The sequence below is a fragment of the Podarcis melisellensis genome (assembly GCF_964234715.1).
Source record: "Podarcis melisellensis genome assembly, chromosome: 17".
NCBI classification, from domain to species: Eukaryota; Metazoa; Chordata; class Lepidosauria; order Squamata; family Lacertidae; genus Podarcis; species Podarcis melisellensis.
The window spans coordinates 10358063-10384347 of record NC_138534.1 but is presented as its reverse complement, the minus strand read 5'-3'; the positions used below and the strand labels follow the sequence as shown (position 1 = coordinate 10384347).

Sequence of the window (26285 nt, the reverse complement as noted above, 5' to 3'; positions counted from 1 at the left end):
TTAGCGATGTGGCCCCTTCTGGAACACTTCCTACAGATGGCGTCTCTGAATCGACACTTGGCACGGGAATGGTTGCCTCCGCAGCCAGCACATTCCGGTTGGCCCTTGGACTTCTGTTGGAACTTCCTGCGCTTCCGCTTTGTCTGGTGCACGTCATCGTCTTCACTGGAGGATGTCTCATCACTGCTGGCCTCTTCATGATGCACCGGAACTGGCTCCCTAGCAAGACGCGGGCTGCTGGACTTGCGGATCTCCTGGGCGGAGCGTTCAGCAGCTTCTGAGGCCACAGCCTCCTCAATGGCTTTCTGTAGCGTGAGGTCTGGCATGGCTAGGAGACGCCGTTGCAGATGGATGTCCCGGACCCCGCAGACGATTCGATCCATCAGGGCATCGTCTAAGTCTCGGAACTCACAGTGCATTGCAGCCTATCGCAGGGCGGTGGTGTAGTTGTTGATTGACTCCCCCTCTGCCTGGTTCCGGTGGTAGAACGCATGGCGGGCAGCAATCTTGGACGGCTTTGGTGCGTAGTGGTTGCGGAGCTTCTCTTGGATCGTGTCCCATGGTGTTGCCTGGACTGCTTCAGGCGCAACCAATGCTCGGGCCATCTCAAACACCTCAGGCCCACAGAGGCTGAGGAATAGGCCCCGCTTCCGATCCGTTGATACTGCTGTCAGCTCGTTGGCTTGGAGGTAGCAGTCGAACCGAGCGAGGTAGGAGTCCCATGATTCAGAGGCTGGCGCAAACGGCAGTAGAGGCACAAGTGAAGCCATGATTCCAATGCCGGCGTGAAGGGCGATGGATGGAACACAGTGCTCTAGCCAGAACAGTCAGCTCTGAATTGGTTCTGCCCAGTGATTTCGCTCAGTGATTTCGCTCTGTGATTCAGCTCAGTTCAGAGGCTGGCCGCATCTGGCTGTGCTCTGATGTCCATCGATCCCACCTTCGTCGCCAGAGTTAAGTTGTGGGTTGACATAGCAGCCGGCACAGCGATTTCTTCAAGTAGCTCTTTATTTTGTAAGCTGGAATAGAACTGACTGCAAACAGCTCAGCCGGCCTGCTTTTATAGGCAGCCGGCTGTCAACATTGTAACAACAACAGCCCAGAGTTCCCGCCTAAAATAACTGCCACGGACCTGAGTGAAAACTATCTACAGACCTGAGTGAAAACTATATACAGTATCCCCCTGTTGGCCCAGGGTGAAACTACACTACATAACACAGAGCTAGTGCATCACACGGGGCTTGCAGGGCCTTGCAGAGCCAGGCAGAGGCCTGGGCCAGGAAGATAATGTGCCCCCCCCCGTTTTACCCTGGAGATAACTGAAGTCTTATAAATAAGTAAGTATATAAATAATTTTTGTGAAAGTTATGCTGACAAATAATTTTATTTCAAGGCTTGAACCGTATCTGCATATAAAGACAAAATGGAAAATATAGATATACAGTGGTACCTCTAGATGCGAACGGGATCTATTCCGGAGCCCCGTTCGCATCTGGAAGCAAACGTAACCCGTGTCTGCGCGTTTGTGTGTGCGCGGGTCACGTTTTGGCACTTCTGCGCATGCGCGTGACGTCATTTTGAGTGTCTGCGCAAGCAGTGAAACCCAGAAGTAACATGCTCTGTTACTTCTGGGTTGCTGCTGAGCGCAACTCGAACGCGCTCATCCCGAAGCACATTCAACCCAAGGTATGACTGTACAATAGTGCTTTTTAAAAATGCATAGGGAATATATGCTGACCGAGGCCCCCTTTGGAATCGGAGGCCTGGGCCAAGTGGCCCATATGGCCCCCCTCTGTCTGGGCCTGGGAGCTGGACCTCACCAGGGGCAGCCTCCCCTCCTCCTCCTCACCCACTTTTCGGCAGCCGCTATGAGTTGCCCAAGGGAGGAGGTTGGCAACAGGGAGTTCTTTGCAACTGCAGTCACTGTGGAGACAACCGCCGGCTCATCCTCTTCCCCGAGCACGATGGCGATGGCAGGGAAAATCGGAACCTTCTGGGGCCAAGTCAGAAGCCAGGATGGCTTTCATAATTCCTGGACTGTCCTGGAAAATGGTGACACTTGGAGGGTTTGATAGTAAATGGAACTGAACCTCCTGGTGGGATGATAGAGGCCTGCAGAGAGATCAGTTGAATATATAAGGGGTGAGATGTTTTTTCAGGTATCCTGATCCCAAGCTGCACATATCTTTTCACACCTTGAACTTAGCTTGGTAGTTGACTGGCAGCCAGTGCATTTCTTCAGCATAACACGGTGGTGACAGTGTTTTGGTGAGCAGCCAAGCTGCTGCAATCCACACTCGACACATTTTCCGGGCCAAGTCTACAGGCGAAAGGAAATGCTGGTCTAGAACTTTCTGCAGCCAGCCCGGCCCTCAGCGCTGCTGCTGAAGGGTGAAAAAGGAGCGGCTGAAGCTTTGCCCACACTGAAAATAATGAGCTTTTACTTTTATGTCAGCGCCACAGTGCTGTCAGAGGAAACAGTAGCGCAGCTATTTTGAGAAACCACAACAATTTAGGTAAATCATGCAGTGCATTCAGTTGTGTGTGTGTGTGTGTGTGTGTGTGTGTTGGGGGAAGAGGACTCTACACATATATTTTGATTCTGAATTGAACACCTTTTCATATCAGTCTGGTGTGGAAAACAGCTTGAAGCACTGAGTTAAGTCTGCTTCCAATTACAGGCCTTTGTCCTCAAATGTAAGTCTGGTTGCGCTGCATGGGGGCGGGGGGCGGGGCAATACGATTATGAGTCTGCTGTCTGCATTCGATGGCTGTGGTGAAAACTGACAGACCTGCTCTTTCTAGCTGCTGTCAGTGGCCTCTGAGAAACAGGTCAGGTATCCTGTCTGATGTACCACTCTCCATCACTTGCTTCTTGGCAGGGCTTAATCTGGACAAGGGCTCCTCCGACCTACTGCAGGGGGGTGGTCTGCTCAGTAACAGCGTGCATCTGAACATCTGCAGAGAGCCTTTGCCTTCCCAAAGAGTTATGGGGATTGCCACCCATGCTTTTGTATTAGAAAGAATGTTTCCAGACCAGAAAATGTGTTTTTCAGGCGGGCTTGGAGATACGCAATTCTTTTTTTTTCAAATTTTATTTACACTTTTCAAGTTTATACATTTCACTAGTTTTATACATTTCACTCATTTTTCTTTCTTCTTCTTTTTGGGAAAATCATTGGTTTCTTTTAAGTTACATTCATAGAATCACATTATAACATCTCAGTTCTCCTATGGTGAAACATGTATTTATAAATAATAATAAAACAAAAATAAAAAATGATTCATTCGTATTCCTTTTATACTTGACTTCCCTCCCCTTCTTACTTGGGTCCTCAGTTTTATTTATTTGAATGCCTCTCTTAACATATCTATGAGGTTTTTTTCCTGTTTTTCCACTGCTGGTTTTGAGTGTTAACTCGGGACAGATTTTCAGGGCACTATGTTATTTCCGAGGGACGCGGGTGGCGCTGTGGGTAAAACCTCAGCGCCTAGGACTTGCCAATCGTCAGCTTGTCACGCTGGCCACGTGACCCGGAAGTGTCTGCGGACAGCGCTGGCCACCGGCCTCTTAAGTGAGATGGGTGCACAACCCTAGAGTCGGACACGACTGGCCCGTACGGGCAGGGGTACCTTTACCTTATATGTTATTTCCATGTGGATTGCAACAGTCACATTAGTTCACCTATGTTTTAAACTATGGTTTAAGGGGTGAAAGTGCTTGGCTCCTCCCCTACTGCAGTGCTGCAGGAAGGTAAACCATGGTTTGGCTTGGTGTTATGTCTAAACATGGAATTATGGTTTGTTTCCCCCAAACAAACCATGAGTGGTTAGCCAAGAATAAACTTTGGTTACAGCTCACTGTGGATTATTATTATTATTATTTATTGCATATTTATTATTGCATATTTGCAGGGACTCAAGGCAGTTGACAGATAAAAAAGAGCTAAAAACATAGGAAATAAGCAATTGTTTCCTTAAAATTAAGCTTTGACAGAATTTATCTATATTATAAAAAATCTATTTAAACCATACAAATAATAACAGTAAAACCAGGCCTTTAATTAGTCTGTCAGTCAGTTGTATTGCACATAGCCAAAGGCTGCCGCAATGTTCACAGAATCATTCGACAATTAAAGGAAAATATACTGGATTGATACAAAAGACTTAAAACATTTATATTATCAAAACATTACGTACTCTAAACAGAGCTATAAAAGTACCCCAATATACAGATCAAGACATTAAACAATAAAATTCATAAGCTAAAATCATCACATGGCCACTAATATATCAAAAAGCAATGTCAATTAATACAGTGTGCAATCTCGGAATTTGGTGACAAAGATAGAGCATAGCCTGATGTAGATAGATAGGGTCAAATAAATAAAGGTAGCCAAGGCTACCTTGGCTATATAATTTGCTCTAATTTTCTTAGCAGCAGTTGCAAAGAGTGCTACACGCCAGGTCAAATACTTATCTGTGTCTGCGAGGAGATATAAAATCATGTCAGAGGGCTTCAGGCCTTTAATTAAAAGCAGTCTGTTCCCAAGAGTCCTTGTCGGCAGAGGGACAACAAGGAGAGAAACAGTCAAAACAGGGAGGGAGTTCCAAAGTTGCCTGGGAGCAGCCACCAAGAAGACCCTTTCTCAAAATCTCAGAACCAGGACAGGTTCCAATGCGGGAGTATGGTATTTCAGAGACGTTGGACCTAAGCCACGCAGGGATTCATAGGTCATAACCGGCACTTTGAATTGTGCCTGGACACAGACTGGTAGCCGATGGAGCTCTTGCAACAAGGGAGTTGTCCGCTTCCTATAACCATTGCCAGGCAGCAATCTGGCTGCAGCTCTTTGAGCCGGTTGAAGTTTCTGAACACTTTTCAAAAGCATGTTGCAGTAATCCAAATGGGGTGTAACTTAGGCGTGTGCCATTGTGGTAGGGCTGGTCCTGCAGTACTCAGGTGTAGGCCTGGAGAGTGTGGGAAAGGATGAGGAGGAAGCCTGAAGGCCGGGTGCTGCTGTTGTGTTGTCTGAGCAGCTGGAAGGCCAGGATCCTCGCGTCGAAGCCAGACTTGGCAAATCCAGAGGCTTCATACTGCTCACCAATCGGAGACGCCGGTGTTGTCAATACTGGTGCAAGGGAAAAATAGATATAAACAGAGAATTCCTGGGTGCCAAGATCCAAGTTTGGGGCAAGTACTCTTTGGTAGGAGAAACACCAGTGGAGATTTAAAGTCGCAAAATATGCAGCAAACAGTGGAAATATAGGCTGTTAGACCTTTAAAATATGCCCTTCAAAGTGAGTTCCAGAGATTCCCTCTTCTTCCGGCATAGGAAAAAGACCACAAGTTTGGTAAGTTAAAATTTTTGCTTGATTATAAACTCTCTAAAGCTCAGATTCATGTGCTTCAGAAAGTTCACAGGCAATAAAACCTGGCTGAGTATAAAAGGAGAATAAGTTAGGTTAATTTAGAATATGCAGAAAATGATAAAATAAATGCAAGGAACCGCAGAAAGAGGCAGAAGGGAGGTTTGAAATGTTAGAACTATTGTTAGACTATTGAAATGTATATAAATGAAATCTATAAATAAAATTATGTTAAAAATTTAAGCCGGCTTAGTTGCAAAGTGGTGAAAGTTCCTGAAATATTGGTATAGGAACCCAAGAGAGGCTTGTGAGAGCCATGTGGTCTGAGCTGCAGCAACCAACTCAAACCTCTCTACACAATGAGCTTCTCATGTTGACTGAATACAACAATAGGTGGGGGGGAGTGACCCAGCTAAGCCTGGCAGGACAGGACAGAGCTTACTCTATGGTTTTAACCCCTTCATACATGAATTAAGCATGGTGGTTATATGAGGCTGGTTGTCCCATCGTCCACCCATATTCCCTTCTGCACTTGATGAAAGCTGTGATACCAGAGCTTTCACAGTTCTAAGAAGTTCACTGCAGCCTATGAACATCTGCTCTGAACTTTGCTTTCTTTTAGGTGTCAGACAAAAAACTTTTTATTTTCACCTAGACCTTATAAAATTATTTCAGAAATCATGAATATTTTGACATCTCTCGTTGCTAATTGTGCTTTGATCTGCTGTATGTTTTGTTTATATTGTTTGTCATTATTGAACTTGTTTTTAATGTTTATGAACCAATTGGAAATTATTGACAAAAGGTTGCATATAAATATCAGTCAGTCAACCATAGGTCACACCAAAACATAGAAACTTTTCGAATAAATAAAAGACACACGTAGAATGGGTCAATGGCATAAGATGAGAGGGTTTAGCTCACATCCCCATGTGTCATGACCCTGATCTAATTTGGGCTCCTCCACTTTGATCTTTTGAAAACAAAACTTGGAAGAGCCAATCACAACTCTTGCTGTCACATTTAATTTGGCCCTTGCTCCAGGGTCTTACCTGTTCAATCCTCTTTGTGCTGCTATGCTGGAGGCAGGCATCATTTGTCCTAGGAAACTTTTACTGGCCCTGCTTCAAAATGGACTTGCAGCATCTGAATGGTTGACTGGGGGCTCATTCACACTGCCCCTGTCCTGCTCTTTAGTGCTCAATCAGAGCAAACAGCAATTCAGGTTTCCCCCAGATTGCCATTTGTTCTGACCTATCACTAAAGAGCTGGTTTTCCCTTGGAAAGAAGTGGAAAATTGCCGAGACCTGGACTTTCTAGGCCCAAGACAAGCAGAAGGCTGGGCGAGCCCTTTGATGCACATGCAAGATGCAAAACTGAATGAGTTTGATTCAACTGAATAGCCAGTACAACAGGTCCCACTAGTGCAATAAGGCCTTTTCTCCCCTCCTCTCCCACATCGGCTCTGCTGGATCTGAAGAACCCCCAAAATAGCATAAGGAAGGGAGAGATGGTTTGGCAACTGGCTCCAAGAATGATCACTGTAGCATGCTGTTGAATTCCACTCAATGTGTGCTCGTCAGACACAAGTCTGGAGAAGAGCAATTCTGGGATCCTTGGATGAAGGACGGATATGAATTTAATAAATAATTGTAATAATAATTACAGCAAGGCTTGGCCCACTTCAGCAAGTTGCCCGCTCTGAACTGGGTTGCCATGTGGCTCCTCATAGGAGGAAATGCAGATGTGAAATGTGTATAACCTGCTTTTTGGTGGCAGAAGGGATCGACCGGGTGAGAGCTTTTGCTGAGCCTGGTCCAAGCAGCCCAAGCCCATTTTGCAAATGTGCACCTTCTGAGCTAGACAGACAGAGCATGGCTTCAGCCACCCACATTGTAAGAGGCTGCCTTGGTGCTGCTCAGGCAGAGGGAGGTGAGATTGTTATCTTTGATGCAGATCACATGGGGACTTGCAGAGCACAGGATGAGGAGGGGAGGAAATCAGCCAGACAGTGAAGTGGTGAAGGCAGGATGGGGTGAGAGGCTCAGCAGAAAGCCAAGGTAACTGGGCAGATGGCTCTGTGCTGTGGTGGAAGGGGAACTGGTTATTGGGTGGGGGTTGCAGAATGAGGGGTGAGGAAGAGAAGTAACAGGATTGGGACAGGGAGATGTACTCTGCACCCCTTTGTTGCAGCAGATCTTGCCGTTGATTGGGCAGATACATATGAAAATAAAACATTTTTAAAAAATGCATCATTCAGGAGAGGCACTCTTGCACTGTAGCACAACAAAGGCAGGGCAAAAAACCAGCAAATTTGTGGTGCAAAAGCTTGTATAACTAATGATTAAATTTCAGCAGGAAGCTATGGGGCATGTGCTGATTGCAAAAGAAGCAGTATGTTTCCCCCCCAAAACCTTTGCAGGTGGAAACAGTATTGAAAAGGGGATTGTGTACAACTGTCCTGATACCATCAGGAGCACTGATGCACAACAAAAAGTATATCCAGAGAGCCCAGGAAAGCACAACTGAGACTGGACGAAATCCTGCACAAACATGCCCTAAAAGATTTTGCTCTGCAGATGTTACTCAGCCAGGATTTCCCTTTGGTGGTTCTTTGATGAACTTGTGCCAGACGAACCTGCTGCCCCAGTTCCTGTGGGTCCCATATTCTCACCCTCTGGACACCTCTGCAGTATTAAACCGGGGCTGTGGAGCTAGCTGCCTTGAACAAAGCAGTGCCCACAGCAGGGAGGAGGGTAGGAGATGAAAGGTTGGTCCTCTCTATGGGATGCACAGCAATCCCAGCTCAGAGCAATCCCTGCTCCAAGGCTGGCACCATGCAAGGGGTTGGGCAGGATGGCTTCCCAGTGCACAAGGGATGTGGTAGGACAGGTTCTGTGGGTCAGGGCAGAGCCGGTTGCTCAAGAGGCAAGCCCCACAGTGCCCCACCCATGGCTCTTTGGAGCTGGGCCACAGTCTGCGAGGTTTGGCAAAGCACTGTAAACCTTCTCTCGACAGTTTCAGACAAGGCAGATGGGCTTCTGTTGATACTCCACTGTCCACTCCCAGGTTCTGCAAGCCTCAAGGAGCTTAGCTTGCAAGTTACAATTAGCAACTCTGCACGGTGCAATCTCTTTCATCACAGGAAGTGTCTGGGTATGAGAATGACAGTGTGGGATGCAGTTGGGCTTGCCATCTTATTTTCTGTTCCTGTTGTTAAAGGCGCAGGAGCCTTGCTAGAAACATGTCCGTGATTGAAACACAGCCGGTGCAGGGCAGCATCTCTCAGGACCAGAAAACTCTCAGTTGCGCTCCACGAATGGACAGGGACGGAATCTGACTGCTGTAACCCTGCTGCAACATCCACCTGCCACTAAAAAGGACTGTTCCTTGGTGGGGAAAGACTACCTTCTGGGTTTCAGGAGGAGAAAAGTGCATCTTTCAATTGCCCTGAGAAGCATAGCTGTCAACTTACAGATTTGAAAATAAGGGACCAGCAGCCTCGAAAATAAGGGATCCGCAGCCAAAATAAGGGATTTTCCGGGCACAGGTATGTTTAGCTTCTGAGCCCCTCCGAGCCAAAGGCAGAAAGCCCAGCCAGCAGCCAAACGAAGCCTCATCAATAAGGGACAGCAGCGGGACATGGTGCTGGGATAAGGGACTGTCCCGCCAAATAAGAGACGCTTGATAGCTATGCTGAGAAGGCAGGTATCGCTTGTGTTTCCTTGCTGCTCAGGAGAGGGAATCATGTGGCTTTGGTCAAATTGCCAAGACAGGAAGAGTATTAGGCCATTCAGTAAGAACCAGAAGGTGGTAAATCTGGGCTCACTTTTAGCTTGACTGTGATATCCCAAAACCTTGCATGGAATACAAGGGTCTTTTGTTTTTGATGCTTTTCTGGAACCTTTTGCATTTACGCTTCTGCTTTTAGATGGAGGCTCCCCAGAAACACAGGTCCGGAACAGATACGCCGTCCTTGTTGAGGTCCTACAGGTGGCAGACAGTTCTACAGAATGGGGAGAAGGAACCGGAGTTGAACCATGCGACATGGGGCAGCAGCAGCCGCAGGGACAAGTTACAGAAATGGAGGCGAGTACAAAGCCAGCCAGAGACCGAGCTTTCTGAATCTAGCCATGAGCTCCCACAAGCACCAGCGGCCCCCCAAGACAGCAGAGCTGCTGCTAAGAGATCCGTCTTCCAGAGAGCTTTCTCCACTCCGGCCAAAGTGCCCAAGGCCCAGGAGAGAAGCAGTAAGATGAGTTTAAGGAAGTACTTGCGCTCTGTGTCCCACCGAAGGAACCAGGAGGGGACCCTCCGATCGGAAAGGGAGACTAAGGAAGCGAGCAAAGGTAAGACAACTCTCCCCAAGGGTAGTTTTGTGATGGACACCAGCTGGGTTTCTGTGTTGTTTTGAACTAGAAGAGAGCAGACCATACGTGCAGGACAGGCTGGGGGAAGTGGGTAGCTGCATAAAGCTGGTTCAAGGCCTGACATTGCTCAAAAACACCTTCCACATCCTGTCTAGGGTTCTATCGCTTATGACTGAGATATCTTTTGAAAGCACGAAGGCAGTGACTGGTGAAATCCCAGGTGACAATGCAAGGAGCCACAAGGAATTGATGCTTCAGTTCTCTGCATGACTCTTTGCCTTGCACCCACCATAGTAGACTATATGCAAAATAAAAAAGTAAAAAATAAAAGTAAAGGACCCCTGGACGCGCGGAAACACCATTTACCTTTCTGCTGCAGTGGTACCTATTTATCCTTTTTTTTCTTTCAAAGTTTCAAAAAAAATTTTTTTACACACACACGTTTACATTAACCCATAATCCATATCAGTACATTTATGGGGTTCCCTGAACCCCCAGATTTCCCGCCACCCCTCCCTTCGCTTCCATAATTTATCTTCATTTTTTACTGCATCTAATTCAATTTATCTACAGTAAATTATTACACTTCAACTTTATCCTTTGTCGTTTTAAATTATAAGTGCTAAATCAATCCTGCTAACGTTTTTAAATGTTTACAGTGTTCTTTAATATATTCTATAAAGTTTTGCCATTCTTTGTTGAATTTATTATCCTCTTGGTGCCTGATCTTCCCAGTCAGCCTTGCCATTTTGGCATAGTTCATCATTTTCATTATCCATTCTTCTTTCGATGGGGTTCTTTCTTCTTCCCATCCTTGGGCAGATAACATTCTTGCCGCTGTCGCCGCATATATAAACACTGCTTTCTTATTCTTCAGTAATTCTTCTCCTATTATACCTAATAAGAAAGCCTCTGGTTTTTAAAACAATAGTTATTTTAAACATTTTTTTCCAGTTCATTTATAAATCATTTCCCAGAAGAGAGGGGTGATACCTATTTATCTACTTGCTCTGGCGTGCTTTCAAACGGCTAGGTTAGCAGGAGCTGGGACGGAGCAATGAGAGCTCATGGGGATTTGAACTGCTGACCTTCCAATCAGCAAGCCCAAGACGTTCAGTGGTTTAGACCACAGCGCCACCCGCGTGCCTATTTAGAGCAAAATAAATGTTCTTAATGTCTGTATTTTATTCATGCACATAATTTGGGTTGTTTTAGCCAAGCCGACACAACCCATAACTGTTCTAATTGGTATTAGAACGCAAAAAGAACCAAAGTGAAGTCAGTATTCTAGATTAATTTGTCAAGGAAAATAAATGATGTGATACTATGTCTGGGCTGCCAGTGTTATCCTGTTTCTCAAAGGGTGAGCCTCTTCACCTCTCCAGGAATTTCTCTCTTCTTGCCAAATTCTGGGAAGAATAATGGTTGGTTTTAAACCACGGTTTAGAAACTATTGTGCAATAAGTAAGCAGCTGTCTGTCTTTCATCAGGCTGCCGTAAAAAAAGAAAAAAGAACTGGTGTGGTGATTGGCTGGGGAGATAATTAAAAGTTTAGGAAAGTGCAGAGTTCCTAGTCTTCTTCAATTTACCCCTATACCACATTTCAGTTTAGGTGCAAAATTGAGTGGGATTTTCTTCCCTGTGGGGCAGAAGGGAGGAATGCTGTCTGAACTAAAGATGATGCAAAATAGATCTATTGCTGACCCAGTTAAGCTGAAACGATTGACTGCAAACCACTTCCGTCCTATTGACACCATTCTGAAGTCAGTGAGGCTCTTGATGCCTAAAGTCATCTGAGCACATCTGAATGTGTTCTTTGATTTGATTCCAACTCTCAACCTGCAAAGTAAAATCCCTTGACACTCCCTGCCCTCTCCTGCTCCACTGCTTCTGCCAACTGCTAATAATACGGTTTGGGTGAGCTTAGGTCTTCCTTAGGTGTCTGTTTCATGCCTCAGTTTGGTTTACTTGGCTGCACCATTTAAAAAAGTCTGCATCGAAACATGCAAGCTTTTTCGTTCTGCTGGTGTTGAAATGACGGCCGCAGCAGCTACTTCTCTCACTTTGGTGAAAGGCCTTTCCTACACGAGTTGCCGTTCTGCTCCATAAATCTGCACTTGTTTGTTGTGCACGGCCCACACTCCTTACCTCAAAGCAGCGCTTTTGTGGAATGTGATTGTGAAACAGCTGTGTATGTGTGTGGCGTATTTTATATCATTTATAATGAGTGACACATCCTCTCCCTTTGCCGCCAGTGCTACCGCTCTGCCTTTTGTTCCAGTTTATATTTTATTATTTAAGTTTGTTTGTTTGTTTGTTTGTTTGTTTGTTTGTTTTAAAAGCAAATAAACTATTTACTTGGTGGTGTGCTTTTGTGTGAACTCCTGCAATGGGGGGGAATGCGTAGCCAGTTTTCTTTCCTTTTTTTAAAAATAATATTTATGCTTTTCAGGTTTATACATTTCACTAATTTTTCAATCATTTTCACATTTCAAAACTTGACTTCCTTCCCCCTCTTTCTGCGGTTGCTTAAATTTATTTTTAATATCTTCTGCATGTCCAGTTTAACTTAATTTGCTCATTTATTCATCTTCTTTAAATGTATACTCTTATAAAACTGCAGGTTATTACAATAATCCTGCCAATGTTCTTATCTGTTTACAATTTGTAAATCTTCAACAAACCATTTCTATTCTTTTATTTAAAAGTTTGTTATCTTGATTTCTTAGTTTTCTGGTAAGTTTTGCCATTTCTGCATATTCCATAAGTTTTTGCATCCATTCTTCCTTTGCTGGGACTTCTGCTTCTTTCCATTTTGGGGGCGACTAACATTCTTGCTGCTGTGGTCACATACACGAATAAGTTTCTATACAGTTAAGGCAGTTCTGGCCATATAATTCCCAAAAGAAAAACTTCTGTGTTTGTTTTTTTACAAACATTTTTTTAAAAAAAATATTTTTATTATTTTCCTCCTTAAACAGTATTTTCAATATTACAATACCAAACACAAAGACTTTCTGCTCTGCCCAGCATACGACTTTCCTCCTTCCCTTCAGTAGGTTTTCCACTTTCAGATCCAATCTTGCAGTTTAAATCTTTAACCTATTGTCTGCATTGTAGGATTTATTTCAATCCTGCTAGTGTCTTCAGATTTTTGCAATTATTATTCAGATATGCAATAAATTTACTCCAGTCCCTTTGGAATTTCTGATCATCCTGCTCTCGAATCCTGCAAGTCAGTCTGGCCAGTTCTGCAAAGTCCATCATCTTCGCCTGCCACTGCAATGGTAGGTACCTCCTGTAACTTCCACTTTTGGGTCATTAAATTTCTTGCTGCAACTGTGGCGTACATAAATAGTCTTTGGTCTATCTTTGCAATTTCCTCTCCCATCAAACCTAGCAAAAATGCTTCCTGTTTTTTGGGGAAGGTATAGCTAAACATCTTTTTTAGTTCATTTTTAGTTCATTATAGATCAGTTTCCAAAATATTTTTACTCTGTCACAAGTCCACCGCATGTGATAAAAGTCACCGTCTGATTCTTTACATTTCCAGCATGTTTTATCTCTCATTCTATACATTTTAGCTAAATTTACTGGTGTCAAATACCACCTATACATCATCTTCATTACATTTTCGTTTAATGCCATACGTACTGTAAATTTCAAATTTTCATTCCACAATTTTATCCATGAATCAAACTCAATGTTGTGCCCAAAGTCTAGTGCCCATTTTATCATCACTTCTTTCACTTCCTCATCTTTGGTAAACCATTCTAACAACAAATTGTACATCTTAGATAAAAGTTTACTTCTGCTTTCCAACAGATCGATTTGAAAACTTGATTTTTTTGTTTTCAAAACCAACCTTCCTCTTATCAACATTAAATATGTCACTAACTTGATGATATTGCAACCACCCTGTAAATAAACCTTCAGTCTGATCATATGGTTTAAGTTTTAAGCCTTGCTTGGTTTCCATCAAAATCTCTTCATATGTGGCCCACCTTCCCTCCATATTTAATTTTTTGACCGTCAATACCTCAAACATTATTTTAAACAACCCAGCCAGTTTTCTCTCTGTGTATGTGTGTGTGTGTGTTTTAAAAAGAGGAGATACAGTAGCATGGTAGTGTTGGGCTCCATCTTTTTTTTTTAAGTCATCATAAACCTCTTAAAAATAAAAATAAAGATTTCAAGAGGTATGTGAGGGGTGGTGAGAGAGAGAGGAAGGAAGTGAACTTGTAACATCTCAAGAGCTAGCCAGTTAGTGCTCTGACTTCTGCTATGAACAGGAAGACCTAGGATGCATCCACACAGCGGTTTAATGTACAGTGGTACCTCGGTTTTCCTGTTGCACTGTTAAAATGAACCATGAAAAGAAAATATGGGAAGTCATTGATATCTTACGGATGTAAAAATGAGTACTTTAAATTGAAAAACAGAAAATTTAATACCAAAACGGTTCTTAAACTGAGGCACTCTTTCCCTAATGAAGCCTCCTGCCGCCAGTACCCTTCTACCATTCGGATTCCGTTATTAGACCAAGGTAAAGTTCTCAAACCAAGACACTATTTGCTGAGTTTGTAAATCAAATCGTTCTTAAACCGGACTGTTGTTAAACCGAGATGCCATTGTAGTGTGTGTGTGTGTTTGTGTGTTGTTTCAGCTTTAGGGGTCTGCCCTGTATCTTCTGCTGTGAAGACGGAATTAACACAGCTTCTCTGAAAACTCCTTCTCCTGCCTTTGTGTCCCTTGTCATCCAAAGGTTAAACCATCTCCCTAGCTTATTTCCTGCTACTGATGCATTTAAAGAATACTAGACTGTGGCAGGGATTGTGTGGAGATGGAAGGGACCCTTACCTCCTTCTACCTGACCATATTTTGCCTGGTGAGGTGTTCTTTGGGGAGCTGCTGGTGATGAGGGGAAGGAACAGGCAGCGACACTCTGTTGACGTTTTTGAGCTACATGGGTTGCCATATGTCCAGATTTTCCCAGATTTTTTTAAAAAAGTTTTTATTTATACTTTTTGAGTTTACACATTTCATTAATTTTACAATCAATTTAACATTTCAAAGTTTGACTCCTCCCTCTTTCGTGGTTCCTTAAAGTTATTTTTTAATATCTTGTTGCACTGGTATGCTTCCGAACTGCTAGGTTGGTAGGAGCTGGGGCAGAGCAACGGGAACTCACCTCATCATGTGGATTTGAACCGCCAACCTTCCAATGGGCAAGCCCAAGAGGCTCAGTGGTTTCGACCACAGTACCACCTGTCAACCTAGCAGTTCAAAAGCATGCAAGTGCAAGTAGATAAATAGGTACCACTGTGGCGGGAAGGTAAACAGTGTTTCCATGCGCTCTGGTTTCCATCACGGTGTCCCATTGCACCAGAAGCAGTTTAGTCATGCTGGCCACATGACCCAAAAAGCTGTCTGTGGACAAACGCCGGCTCCCTCGGGCTGAAAGCGAGATGAGTGCCGCAACCCCAACATCGCCTTTGACTGGACTTAACCTTCCAGGGGTCCTTTACTTCTTTTTTTACCCTTACCTTGTCTTATTCTTCAGCTAGAACAGGCCTGTCACACCAAAGAAGATTCTGCAGACTTTGGAGACGGCATCTTCCATTGATGAGGTTCTTTAGACCAAATGAAAAGTTCAAAACTGCTTGGTTTCCTTTAGTTTAAAACCCGTTTTCCTCCTCCTGTTCCTGCTCTTCCTTTGCAGGCCATTAAATATCTAGACCCAGGCATCTAACGGCCTATGCATAGCTCATTTTCTTCAGCCTCTTCTACTCTGAAGATTTTCCTTTTGGATTCTTTGCCAGCTTCCTCTGAATGTTCTTCCATTCGGCAAAATGCTTCTTGAAGTGTGATGTGTAGAATAGTGGGGTTTCAGCAGCTATCTGCTCAGCTGTTTCAGATGCAGGAATCTACCTTAGATGAGCAGCGCTGAACTGAGAAACACATTTACTTCCTCAGCCCTAGAAATGGTGCTTCTCAAGTGCTGTGGCTCCATCAGCAGAATCCCATGCAAGCGCAGAGAAAACTCAAGAATGCAGGACCGTGCCCAGAATTCTGCTTCAAGTGCTGAGAATGTTTTTGCTATTGCACAGAATGGACAGCCCCGGGTTTCATGTACAATGAATAATTTTGGTCTCTTGGGGTGTGATTTAATTTATGCAGGCTCTCATGAGAAAGTAGAAAGCAATTTGGTTCCAAAAATCCTACCCTAATCCTATGTGGGTGATAGCAACCTTGCTGAAGAGAAAAGACTGCATGTGCTCAAGCGTTCTCCTTTTAATCCTTCTTACAGTTCGCGGATCACTTTGAAAGATGACAATAAGCCATAGAAAATAGATCCTAAAAAGAATTGAGGGCAAAACTCGTGTCCTTTGCACAGCCATGATTCCTCTTTCATTGCCTCATTGTTACATTCCTTTTTTTAAATTAATTTTTATTATTTTCAATTAATTCACATTACATGTTAATTGCCATACACCTTTATCATTGTACATAACATGAATATCTTATTTCTGCAAATTCCCCACATCTAACCCTGCAACCACCTCCCCTTGTACCCAAATACCCGTGTGACTTCCTTCACCCACATGCATGATATCCAACTTATTACTTAATAAAAACCTCTAACATTGTGTTCATTTTTATTCATTATGATAGTCATTCATCTATTAAAAAAAGAGAAAAAGAGGAAAACATAACTTCTTAACTTAATGGGTTCAGTCTAGAGATTTCTAATAGAATGATTTTGTACAATATATTCTTCAACCCATTTCCATTCCTTTCTTAATTTTTGTTTTGATTGCAATCTGATTGATGCTGTCATCTTGGCTAGTTCAATATATTCACAAAAATTAATTTGTCACTCTGAGATTGAAGGAGTCTCCTCGCTCTTTCAATTTTCCACCAGTATTCTAGCAGCCACTGTAGCATACAAAAAACCCTCTAACCCTTTCCTTGGGAATGTCTTCTGAGACTAGTTCAAGAAGACTCATTGTTACATTCCTATGTGCAATCCCTCCTGTCATTCACCCAAATCTTTTTCTTCTGGCTCCCATGTTGCTTCTGGCCACAAGGAAATGCCCAGATTCTGATATCTCAGATTACCTGGTGCAGGTGGAAGCACAGGGCAGCTGTTTACCAGCTCCATCTGGTACACAGGCTGAGACCCTACCTGACCCTCCCTGCCCACAGACTGTCTCGCCAGAGTGGTGCATGCTCTGGTTATCTCTCGCTTGGACTACTGCAATGTGCACTATGTGGTGTGACCCAGAAACTACAACTAATCCAGAATGTGGCAGCTAGACTGGTGACTGGGAGCAGCCGCCGAGACCGTATAACATCGGTCTTGAAAGACCTACACTGGCTCCCAGTACATTTCCGAGCACAATTCAAAGTGTTGGTGCTGACCTTTAAAGCCCTAAACGAACTTGGCCCAGTATACCTGAAGGAGCGTCTCCACCCCCATCGTTCTGCCCGGACGCTGAGGTCCAGTGCCAAGGGTCTTCTGGCAGTTCCCTCACTGCAAGAAGCCAAGTTACAGGGAACCAAGCTTAGGGCCTTCTCAGTAGTGGCACCCACCCTGTGGAACACCCTCCCACCAGACATCAAAGAGAAAAATACCGTATTTTTCGCTCTATAACACGCACCCGACCATAACACGCACGTAGTTTTTAGAGGAGGAAAATCCGTAGGCATGCCACCCGTAGGCATTCGCTCCATAACACGCACAGACATTTCCCCTTACTTTCTGGGAGGAAAAAAGTGAGTGTTATGGTGCAAAAAATACGGTAACTACCAAACTTTTAGAAGACATCTGAAGGCAGCCCTGTTTAGGGAAGCTTTTAATGTTTAATAGGTTATTGTATTTTAGTGTTCTGTTGGAAGCCACCCAGAGTGGCTGGGGAAACCCAGCCAGATGGGCGGGGTATAAATAATTTATTATTATTATTATTATTATTATTATTATTAACAGGGCATACTGACTGTGCAAAGTCAGCCCATCCACCTTATGTTGCATTTTTGTGTGGCGCTAGGTATACAAGTCTCTTCCCATTGGGTTTTGGCTTCCTTTCCCCGCCCTTCCTAATTGCACCCAAGCCCTCTATGCAAATTTTGTTTGGGATTGTTAAACTGACAAATAATTGCTAGCTGCCGTTCAAAGGAGAGGGTGGGGTGGGCAGGGCTGCTCTTGTGGGTGGGGATGTCTTTCAAAGATTATCCTGTGGTGATTGGCATGTCAGAAGGAAGGTGGAACGGTATGGCACAAGCCTTGCTGTTTTGCAGGAACTAACTGCCCAATGATGCAGTTCTGCATCATTGTGGAAACTGCAGCTCGATGCTTTTCTGCTGCGATTGACTATGCCAACCCATCCAGCTTTCCGATCTCTATCTGCACGTAGCCGCACAAGTGCGGGCAGGATCCACCTCAGGGACAGGAGGAGCCTGCAGCCACCCCCTCGTTTCCCTCTGACCTCTCCCTGTGCTTGAGTGGGATAGAAAAATCTCAGCCACCAGGAGGACAGCTGCGACTCATAGGGAGGGCATGAGATGCTTGACTTTCTGGTGCCCACAGCCTGGCAGCGTAATATTTGAAAAGACCCTAAATGGTGTGCCCATCAACCCCAAAACACCAGTACAGTGGTACCTCGGGTTACAGGCGCTTCAGGTTACAGACTCCGCTAACCCAGAAATAGTACCTCGAGTTAAGAACTTTGCTTCAGAATGAGAACAGAAATTGCGTGGTGGTGGCGTGGTGGCAGCGGGAGGCCCCATTAGCTAAAGTGGTATACCTCAGGTTAAGAACAGTTTCAGGTTAAGAACGGACCTCCAGAACGAATTAAGTTCTTAACCAGAAGTACCACTGCATTGCCATCATTTTGCGTGTGTGATGCAGTGAAGCCAAGTTACAGGCTGTGCTACTTTACATTGTTCAAGGCAAATCTAACGAGGTCACCCTGGTCATAATGGTTGAACTCAGCTTCCAAATAGATTTTGTTTGGTCTGTGTTTTTAAGGGATCCCATTAAGTGGGTGATTTGCAATTCCTGGATTAATATGCAGATCCGATGTCCTGCCTTGGTTCCTTAGAGCAGGGGTAGGCAACCTAAGGCCCAGGGGCTGGATGCGGCCCAATTGCCTTCTCAATCCAGCGTGTTTTTACATGAGTAGAATGCATGCTTTTATTTTAAATGCATCTCTGGGTTATTTGTGGGGCATAGGAATTCATTCATTCCCCCCCCCCCCAAAAAAATATATAGTCCGCCCCACCACATGGTCTGAGGGACGGTGGACAGGCCCACTGCTGAAAAAGGTTGCTGAGCGCTGCCCTAGAGGAACTCACAGAGCAAGGTCAAAGCAGCAAAGCAGGCCAGGTATTGCAGCACTACGGAGAGCTCCAAGTGTGCGCCAACAAAAGTCTAGGGCTGAACTGAGGACTTTTAAGCCTTTGTCCAGCTGTTCACTGCTGGGCTCTGAGGCCATGGCAGAACATCAGTTATCCTTCAGTTTTCACACATCTCTGAATCTTAAGATACACTTCTCTGGCCTAAACAAAAACAAACACTGTTCATAAATGCATGTTGTATGTTAGAATGCAGGGACGCGGGTGGCGCTGTGGGTAAAAGCCTCAGTGCCTAGGGCTTGCCGATCGAAAGGTCGGCGGTTCGAATCCCCGCGGCGGGGTGCGCTCCCGTTGCTCGGTCCCAGCGCCTGCCAACCTAGCAGTTCGAAAGCACCCTCGGGTGCAAGTAGATAAATAGGGACCGCTTTTTAGCGGGAAGGTAAACGGCGTTTCCGTGTGCAGCTCTGGCTCGCCAGAGCAGCGATGTCACACTGGCCACGTGAACCGGAAGTGTCTTCGGACAGCACTGGCCCCTGGCCTCTTGAGTGAGATGGGCGCACAACCCCAGAGTCTGGCAAGACTGGCCCGTACGGGCAGGGGTACCTTTACCTTTACCTTTATGTTAGAATGCATATAAAATGCCCCCTATGTATATAATTAAATTTTCTTTTTTACAATTTAAAGTACTCATAATTACATCCTTAAGATGTCAATGACTTCCCTTCTTTGCTTTCCATGGTTCATTTTACATATCATAAATCCCTGCATATTCTACAGAAACTATACCATTCAGTATGCCATTATTGTATCCATCAAAACATATTTGCACTGTCGAATTTATCTTAATGCTGCCAGCATTTTCAGCTGTACACAGTTTTATATATATATGCTAAATCTAAAGTTGCCTGATTTATTTAGTGGTGTTTATCTAGTCTTTTATATATTGTATGTGTTTGGATTATCAATGTATTTGGATGACTTTGTATGATTTTATGATTTTACTGTTTTAAGTTATGCCAGTAAAGGCTAGTTACAAGTTACAAGTCACAAGGGCATAGCATATAATGGAAAGACACATTGATGGTAGTTACTTACTTGGGAGGAAAATGTATTTTGCTCTCACGTCTTCATTAGCAAGTATGAGCCCGGGTAAACCCAAATGCCTCCTTGTTCTTCTTCTTGCAGGTGATGATTCTACTGTCCAGTTGACCCAACTGACTTCGGCTGTGCCAACGGATGCAACCATCTGGGATGTGGCCAATGTGTCGCTGGTGGATCGACAGCTAATGGTCTTGGGCAGAGATGAGGAGGTGGGGCCATCTCTGACATTCAAAACTGTAAGAGGGAGAAGGAGGGTCTATGTGTCTCTCTGAGCGCACCCAGCACCCGGTCGCATGTCAAGGAAGTATATGCTTCTCAGGCCGTGAACTGCTGGCCGAGTGTTGACTGAAGCCACTGCTGCTCAGAGACCTGAGCCCAACTTTGCTCGTTATGGATGGCATCAGTACAGTGGAACCTTGGGTTAAGTACTTAATTCGTTCCGGAGGTCTGTTCTTAACCTGAAACTGTTCTTAACCTGAAGCACCACTTTAGCTAATGGGGCCTCCCGCTGCTGTCGGAGCACGATTTCTGTTCTCATCCTGAAGCAAAGTTATTAACCCGAGGTACTATTTCTGGGTTAGTGGAGTCTGTAATGTATGTAACCCGAGGTACCACTGTACCTTAAAGGTTCCTGCCAAATTTTCTACACTGCCAGTAAGTCTTCATAGAATAATGGTCCTCCATGGGTCACAGATACAGGTCTCTCAACTCCAGGAAAGTAGAAAGGAAAATGGGCCTACTATCCAGCCCCAATACAGCACTCACTCTGAGGGTGGAAGGGTAAAAGCTAGGATGTCAGTGCCCGGGAAGCAGAGCAGAAATGGGAACTCTATGTCAAGCTTGTTCTACAGGATCCCATGAGAGAAATCATCATGGGCCCATTTTCCTTTCTACTTTCCTGGAGTTGAGAAATTTTCTACACTGGCTAAAAAGCCTTCTTCTTAACACACTGCTTTGGACCACGAGGGAAGCTGTCTTATCTATCTATCTATCTATCTATCTATCTATCTATCTATCTATCATCTATCATCTATCTATTATTATATTTCATCATATAGTGGTACCTCAGGTTACATCCGCTTCAGGTTACATACGTTTCAGGTTACAGACTCCGCTAACCCAGAAATAGTGCTTCAGGTTAAGAACTTTGCTTCAGGATGAGAACAGAAATCGTGCAGCGGTGGCGCAGCGGCAGCAGGAGGCCCCATTAGCTAAAGTGGTGCTTCAGGTTAAGAACAGTTTCAGGTTAAGAACGGACCTCCAGAACGAATTAAGTACTTAACCCGAGGTACCACTGTATTACTTATATACTGCCCTTCATCAAAAGATCTCAGGGCATCTCACAAGATAAAAATGCAAGGGGAAAGCACAAATAAATAGTTAAAACAGAAACAACAAAACAGTAACACATACACACCTCCCTCAAAATATATAATCAAGGCGCCAGGCGAGCCTCCCTGGGGAGAGCATCCCACAAATGGGGGGCCATTGGGGAAAGGCCTGTTCTGTGTTGCCACCCTCTGGACCTCTTGTGGAGCAGGCACACAAAGAAGGGCTTCAGTGGTTGAATACAGAGTCTGGGATGGTTTCTATGGGGAGAGGCAGTCCTTGAGGTCTTGTGGTCCTTGTTGTTGTTTAGTCGTTTAGTCGTGTCCAACTCTTTGTGACCCCAAGGAACTGTCCAAGTCCCTCAACTTCCCATTACATCTCCACCCCCACTGTAAAAAAGTTATCAAACGGGGATAAATATTGGATAATTAAAATAAAACATATAATATTATCAGTCAAAACCTATCTGTTGGTTCTGCTGCATAAGCATAGGCATGCCTTTAAAAACATTTTGTTGTTGTTTGTTGTTGTTTAGTCATGTCCAACTCTTCGTGACCCCATGGACCAGAGCACGCCAGGCACTCCTGTCTTCCACTGCCTCCCGCAGTTTGGTCAAACTCATGCTGGTAGCATCCAACCATCTTGTCCTCTGTCGTCCCCTTCTCCTTGTGCCCTCCATCTTCCCCAACATCAGGGTCTTTTCCAGGGAGTCTTCTCTTCTCATGAGGTGGCCAAAGTACTGGAGCCTCAGCTTCAGGATCTGTCCTTCCAGTGAGCACTCAGGGCTGATTTCCTTCAGAATGGAGTCCATGGGACTCTCAAGCGTCTCCTCCAGCACCATAATTCAAAAGCATCAATTCTTCGCTGACCAGCCTTCTTTATGGTCCAGCTCTCACTTCCATACATCAGTTGTGGTCCTAAGCCCCACCTTTTTCCCTGACAGGGACTCAAGGAGGCTTACAGCTAAAATAGAAACCAGCTTAAAAGGTTGAGGGTGGGGGGAAGGAATCATGTAAAACAATCAAACATTCATTTTTATCTTTTCTGTTAAAACATACAGATCATTCCAATAAAAGCATCACAGCACCAGCCCTTTCCTTAAAAAAACATTTAGTTCTTGTTGTTGGAACAAGAAAGTCTTCACCTGCTGTAGTGTAGAAGAATGGGGAAGAGGGAAATCGTTATCATTATCACAATCATCTATTTTGTACGTGGTGTTTGGTTTGCCATTTTAGGGTCTGCTCCAGAATGGGAAACGAGCCAGTTCTGCCTCAGAGTCAAGTTTACTATACCCACCAGGTACCCAGAGGGACAATGGTGAGTACTGAGAGACTGCCATATGCACACACAGAGAGAGAGTCTGTTGAAAAGGAGAGCAGGGCGTTGGAAGGATCCAGTCCTTGCCAGCCTCCGAGATCATGCCCAGGGTGTTTGTATTTTTGACATCAAAGCACACCAACCCAAATCATACGAGTCATGGAGTCAGAGCCCTACCAACCACTGGGAAGCTAGTTTTCAGTAGCTACCAAGCTGCTCCGTAAATTGGGCCAGTGAGATCCTTTAAATGAGGTAACAGAGGTGGTGCAGCCTGAACAATTTCCCCTGGCACAAGATCAGGAGAGCCATTGTATCATGTGTCAAAATGTTTCCGTGAGCGCTCCAGTGTAGAAAGTACCGTATTTTTCGTTCTATAGGACGTACCGGACCGTAGGACGCACCGGACCATAGGAGGGGGAGAACAGGGAGAAAAAACTTCTCCCCCTCTCTGCTCAGCACCCCGGAGGCTTCGTGTTGCTTTCACTGAAGCCGCCTGAAGCCCCCGGAGTGCAGGGAGTTCCCGCTGTGCTCTGGGGGCTTCAGGCTTCAGGCAGCTATCCGCAAGCCTTCGGAGCGCAGCAGGTGTTCCCTGCACTCTGGGGGCTTCAGGCGGCTTCAGCGAAAGCAATGCGAAGCCTCCGGAGTGCGGGGGGACCTCTCCCTCTGTGCTTTGGAGGCTTCGCATTGCTATCGCTGAAGCCAAGGAGCCTGCATTCGCTCCATAGGACGCACACACATTTCCCCTTCATTTCTGGAGGGGGGAAAGTGCGCCCTATAGAGCGAAAAATATGGTATTTGTGACCATTCATTTCACAGGCCCACCTCACCTGTGAGGCAAGGTGAGGCGAGTCCACAGGAGCAGCAGGTCCTGATGTCAATCTTTATTCGCCCCGTATTCCTGATATAGATCTTCCCTCACTCCTGCTTCCCTGGTGGAGAGGGGGGGGGGCAGATCCCCCACTGGGATCTGTCTCCAGTGCCAAAATCCATTGGGTGGGTCAGAATTGGGCTGGCAAAGAGCCTCAGTCCAGGATACAGAGGGAGCAGTGAATGGTGAGCTGGGTGCTGGGTACTGGGTACCGCTTGCTCCCATCTTCCAGGAACTGCCTCTTCTGGCCAACATGACAGCCAACCAGCCCACTTTGCTTGGTCCATCTTGCTCCCGACAGAAATGCTCATCGAGGGAAGAAGCTTCTTAGACTCACAGACTCCCGAAAAAAGACCCTGCCAAGAGACTTCCTCCGGCTCGCAGCTCAGCAACGTGAAGGTACAGAAGATGTTCAGTATATTACAGGTTCAGGGAGCCCAGACTGGTGCTTACTGGGAGTGGAGGAGAGAGGGGGGCCTTAGGAGGGAGGCACGACTCCTCAAGGGAGACTACAAAGAGCTATTTGATTTATATATTATTAGTTTTTTTAGCATATCATTTTCAACAATTATTAAACATACTTTTATATCTTATACAATTTTTTTGACTTCCATCAATCACATCTGAAAATTTTCAAATCTTTTTCACTTAATTTACATTTCTTACTTTCACTATTACATTTAAATATCATAACTAATGTCTCTCTTCTTTCTCTTCTTTGCAATATTTCATATATTCTTCTTGTAGTCCTACTAGCGTAATTTGTTGATTACAGTTGCTCTTCAAATAGTTCCAATCTTCTGTAAATCTCTGGTTTAAAGGTAAAGGGTAAAGGGACCCCTGACCATTAGGTCCAGTCGTGACCGACTCTGGTGTTGCAGTGTTCATCTCATTTTATTGGCCAAGGGAGCCGGTATACAGCTTCTGGGTCATGTAGCCAGCATGACTAAGCCGCTTCTGACGAACCAGAGCAGCGCACGTAAACGCTGTTTACCTTCCCACTGGAGTGGTACCTATTTATCCACTTACACTTTGACGTGCTTTCGAACTGCTAGGTTGGCAGGAGCTGGGACCGAGCGATGGGAGCTCACCCCATTGCAGGGATTCGAACCACTGACCTTCTGATCGGCAAGTCCTGGGCTCTGTGGTTTAACCCACAGTGCCACCTGCGTCCCTAAATCTCTGGTTTACGAAGAACTGTTTCAAAACAGCACTGGGCTGAGCGGGCTCATGATGGTCTGGCTTGGCATAAGGTAGCACCATTATCTGACCTGGGGCACTTGTCAGATGAGACCTGTGTTTGTCCAGATGTTGTTGGGCTCCAACTCTCTTCAGCCCCAACCTCCATGGCCAATAAGTGGAAGTAGCGGGCTTTGCAGTCCAGTCGCATCTAGAGCAAACCAAGCTCTACGCTCCTGTCATGGGGCAAATCAGGCAGATAAACTCTCTTCTGCACTCAGAATTCCTTTGTTTCTTCATTTATTTATTGCATTTATTACATCTCACACCATCTCTAGGGGTTGCTATGGAAACGCATCAAGGACCGGAAAGGTCGGCTCCAAGCCAAGATTGACTCCTCTACTGGACTTGTTGCTAATGGTAACAGGTAGGTCCTAAAGCCACTTTGGAACAGAAGCGTCCATTGTTTTCTGTCTTTTATGCCTCTTTATGGATGCAATGGGACGCGGGTGGCGCTGTGGGTTAAACCACAGAGCCTAGGACTTGCTGATCAGAAGGTTGGAGGTTCGAATCCCCACGACAGGGTGAGCTCCCGTTGTTCAGTCCCTGCTCCTGCCCACCTAGCAGTTCAAAAGCACGTCGAAGTGCAAGTAGATAAATAGCTACTGCTCTGGCGGGAAGGTAAACAGCGTTTCCGTGCGCTGCTCTGGTTCGCCAGAAGCGGCTTAGTCATGCTGGCCACATGACCCAGAAGCTGTACGCCGGCTCCCTCGGCCAATAAAGCGAGATGAGCGCCATAACCCCAGAGTTGTCTGTGACTGGACCTAATGGTCAGGGGTCCCCTTTACCTTTATCTTTTATGGATGCAATGGGCCCCATTTCTTTCTGCCTGTGTTTATATTTCCTGAGAACTAGAACGAAACCAAGATTAGATCAGGGGATTTATCTAATAACGTGGATTGGCTGCATTAAATGCTGGCACCGTGTCTTCTTCAGAGGGGTTAGGATGCTATGGACATTTTGTCAAGCTCACCATGCCTGAAGGGATGCTCTGTTTACTTTGTTGTGGGTACCAAATTGCTTCACAACCGCTCTGTTTGGCTGGGGGCCCACACAGCCTCTTTCCCGGGTTGTGATGCTAGGAAGGGGTGACTCCCCTTGAACCCTGTATGTGCTCTGCCCCGTGATAGGGTCTTGCTCTTCTTCCAACATCTCCTCCAGTTCCAGGTTGGTACTGCTAGGAAAATGGCAGGAAAGACGACAAAGCAAGATGATAACAAGCCTCTGATAACTTTTTCTGCCAGATGCTGCAAAGTTAGTATAATCTGAGCAGAAATAAAAGTCTTAATAAAATATGCAAGGAAGGGATATTAATGCTTCGGTTGGTGATGGAG

The 26285-nt window shown here is 45.2% G+C and overlaps 1 protein-coding gene across 8 annotated transcripts in view; it reads left to right on the top strand.

Annotated features, from left to right (window-relative positions):
• Positions 1-26285, top strand: part of RASAL3 (RAS protein activator like 3) — a 145917-nt gene that overhangs the window by 95340 nt on the left and 24292 nt on the right. For 5 of the 8 annotated variants that reach the window (XM_081893861.1, XM_081893859.1, XM_081893862.1 and 2 more), the window contains exons 3-7: positions 9302-9719; positions 20283-20407; positions 22763-22844; positions 24014-24111; positions 25230-25318. In XM_081893861.1, the coding sequence (XP_081749987.1) occupies positions 9302-9719; positions 20283-20407; positions 22763-22844; positions 24014-24111; positions 25230-25318 (812 nt within the window). Of the gene's footprint in view, positions 1-4577; positions 5356-7098; positions 7431-8592; positions 8921-9301; positions 9720-20282; positions 20408-22762; positions 22845-24013; positions 24112-25229; positions 25319-26285 lie in introns of those variants that run through there. The other 3 variants (XM_081893858.1, XM_081893857.1, XM_081893860.1) reach the window with 3 other exon arrangements.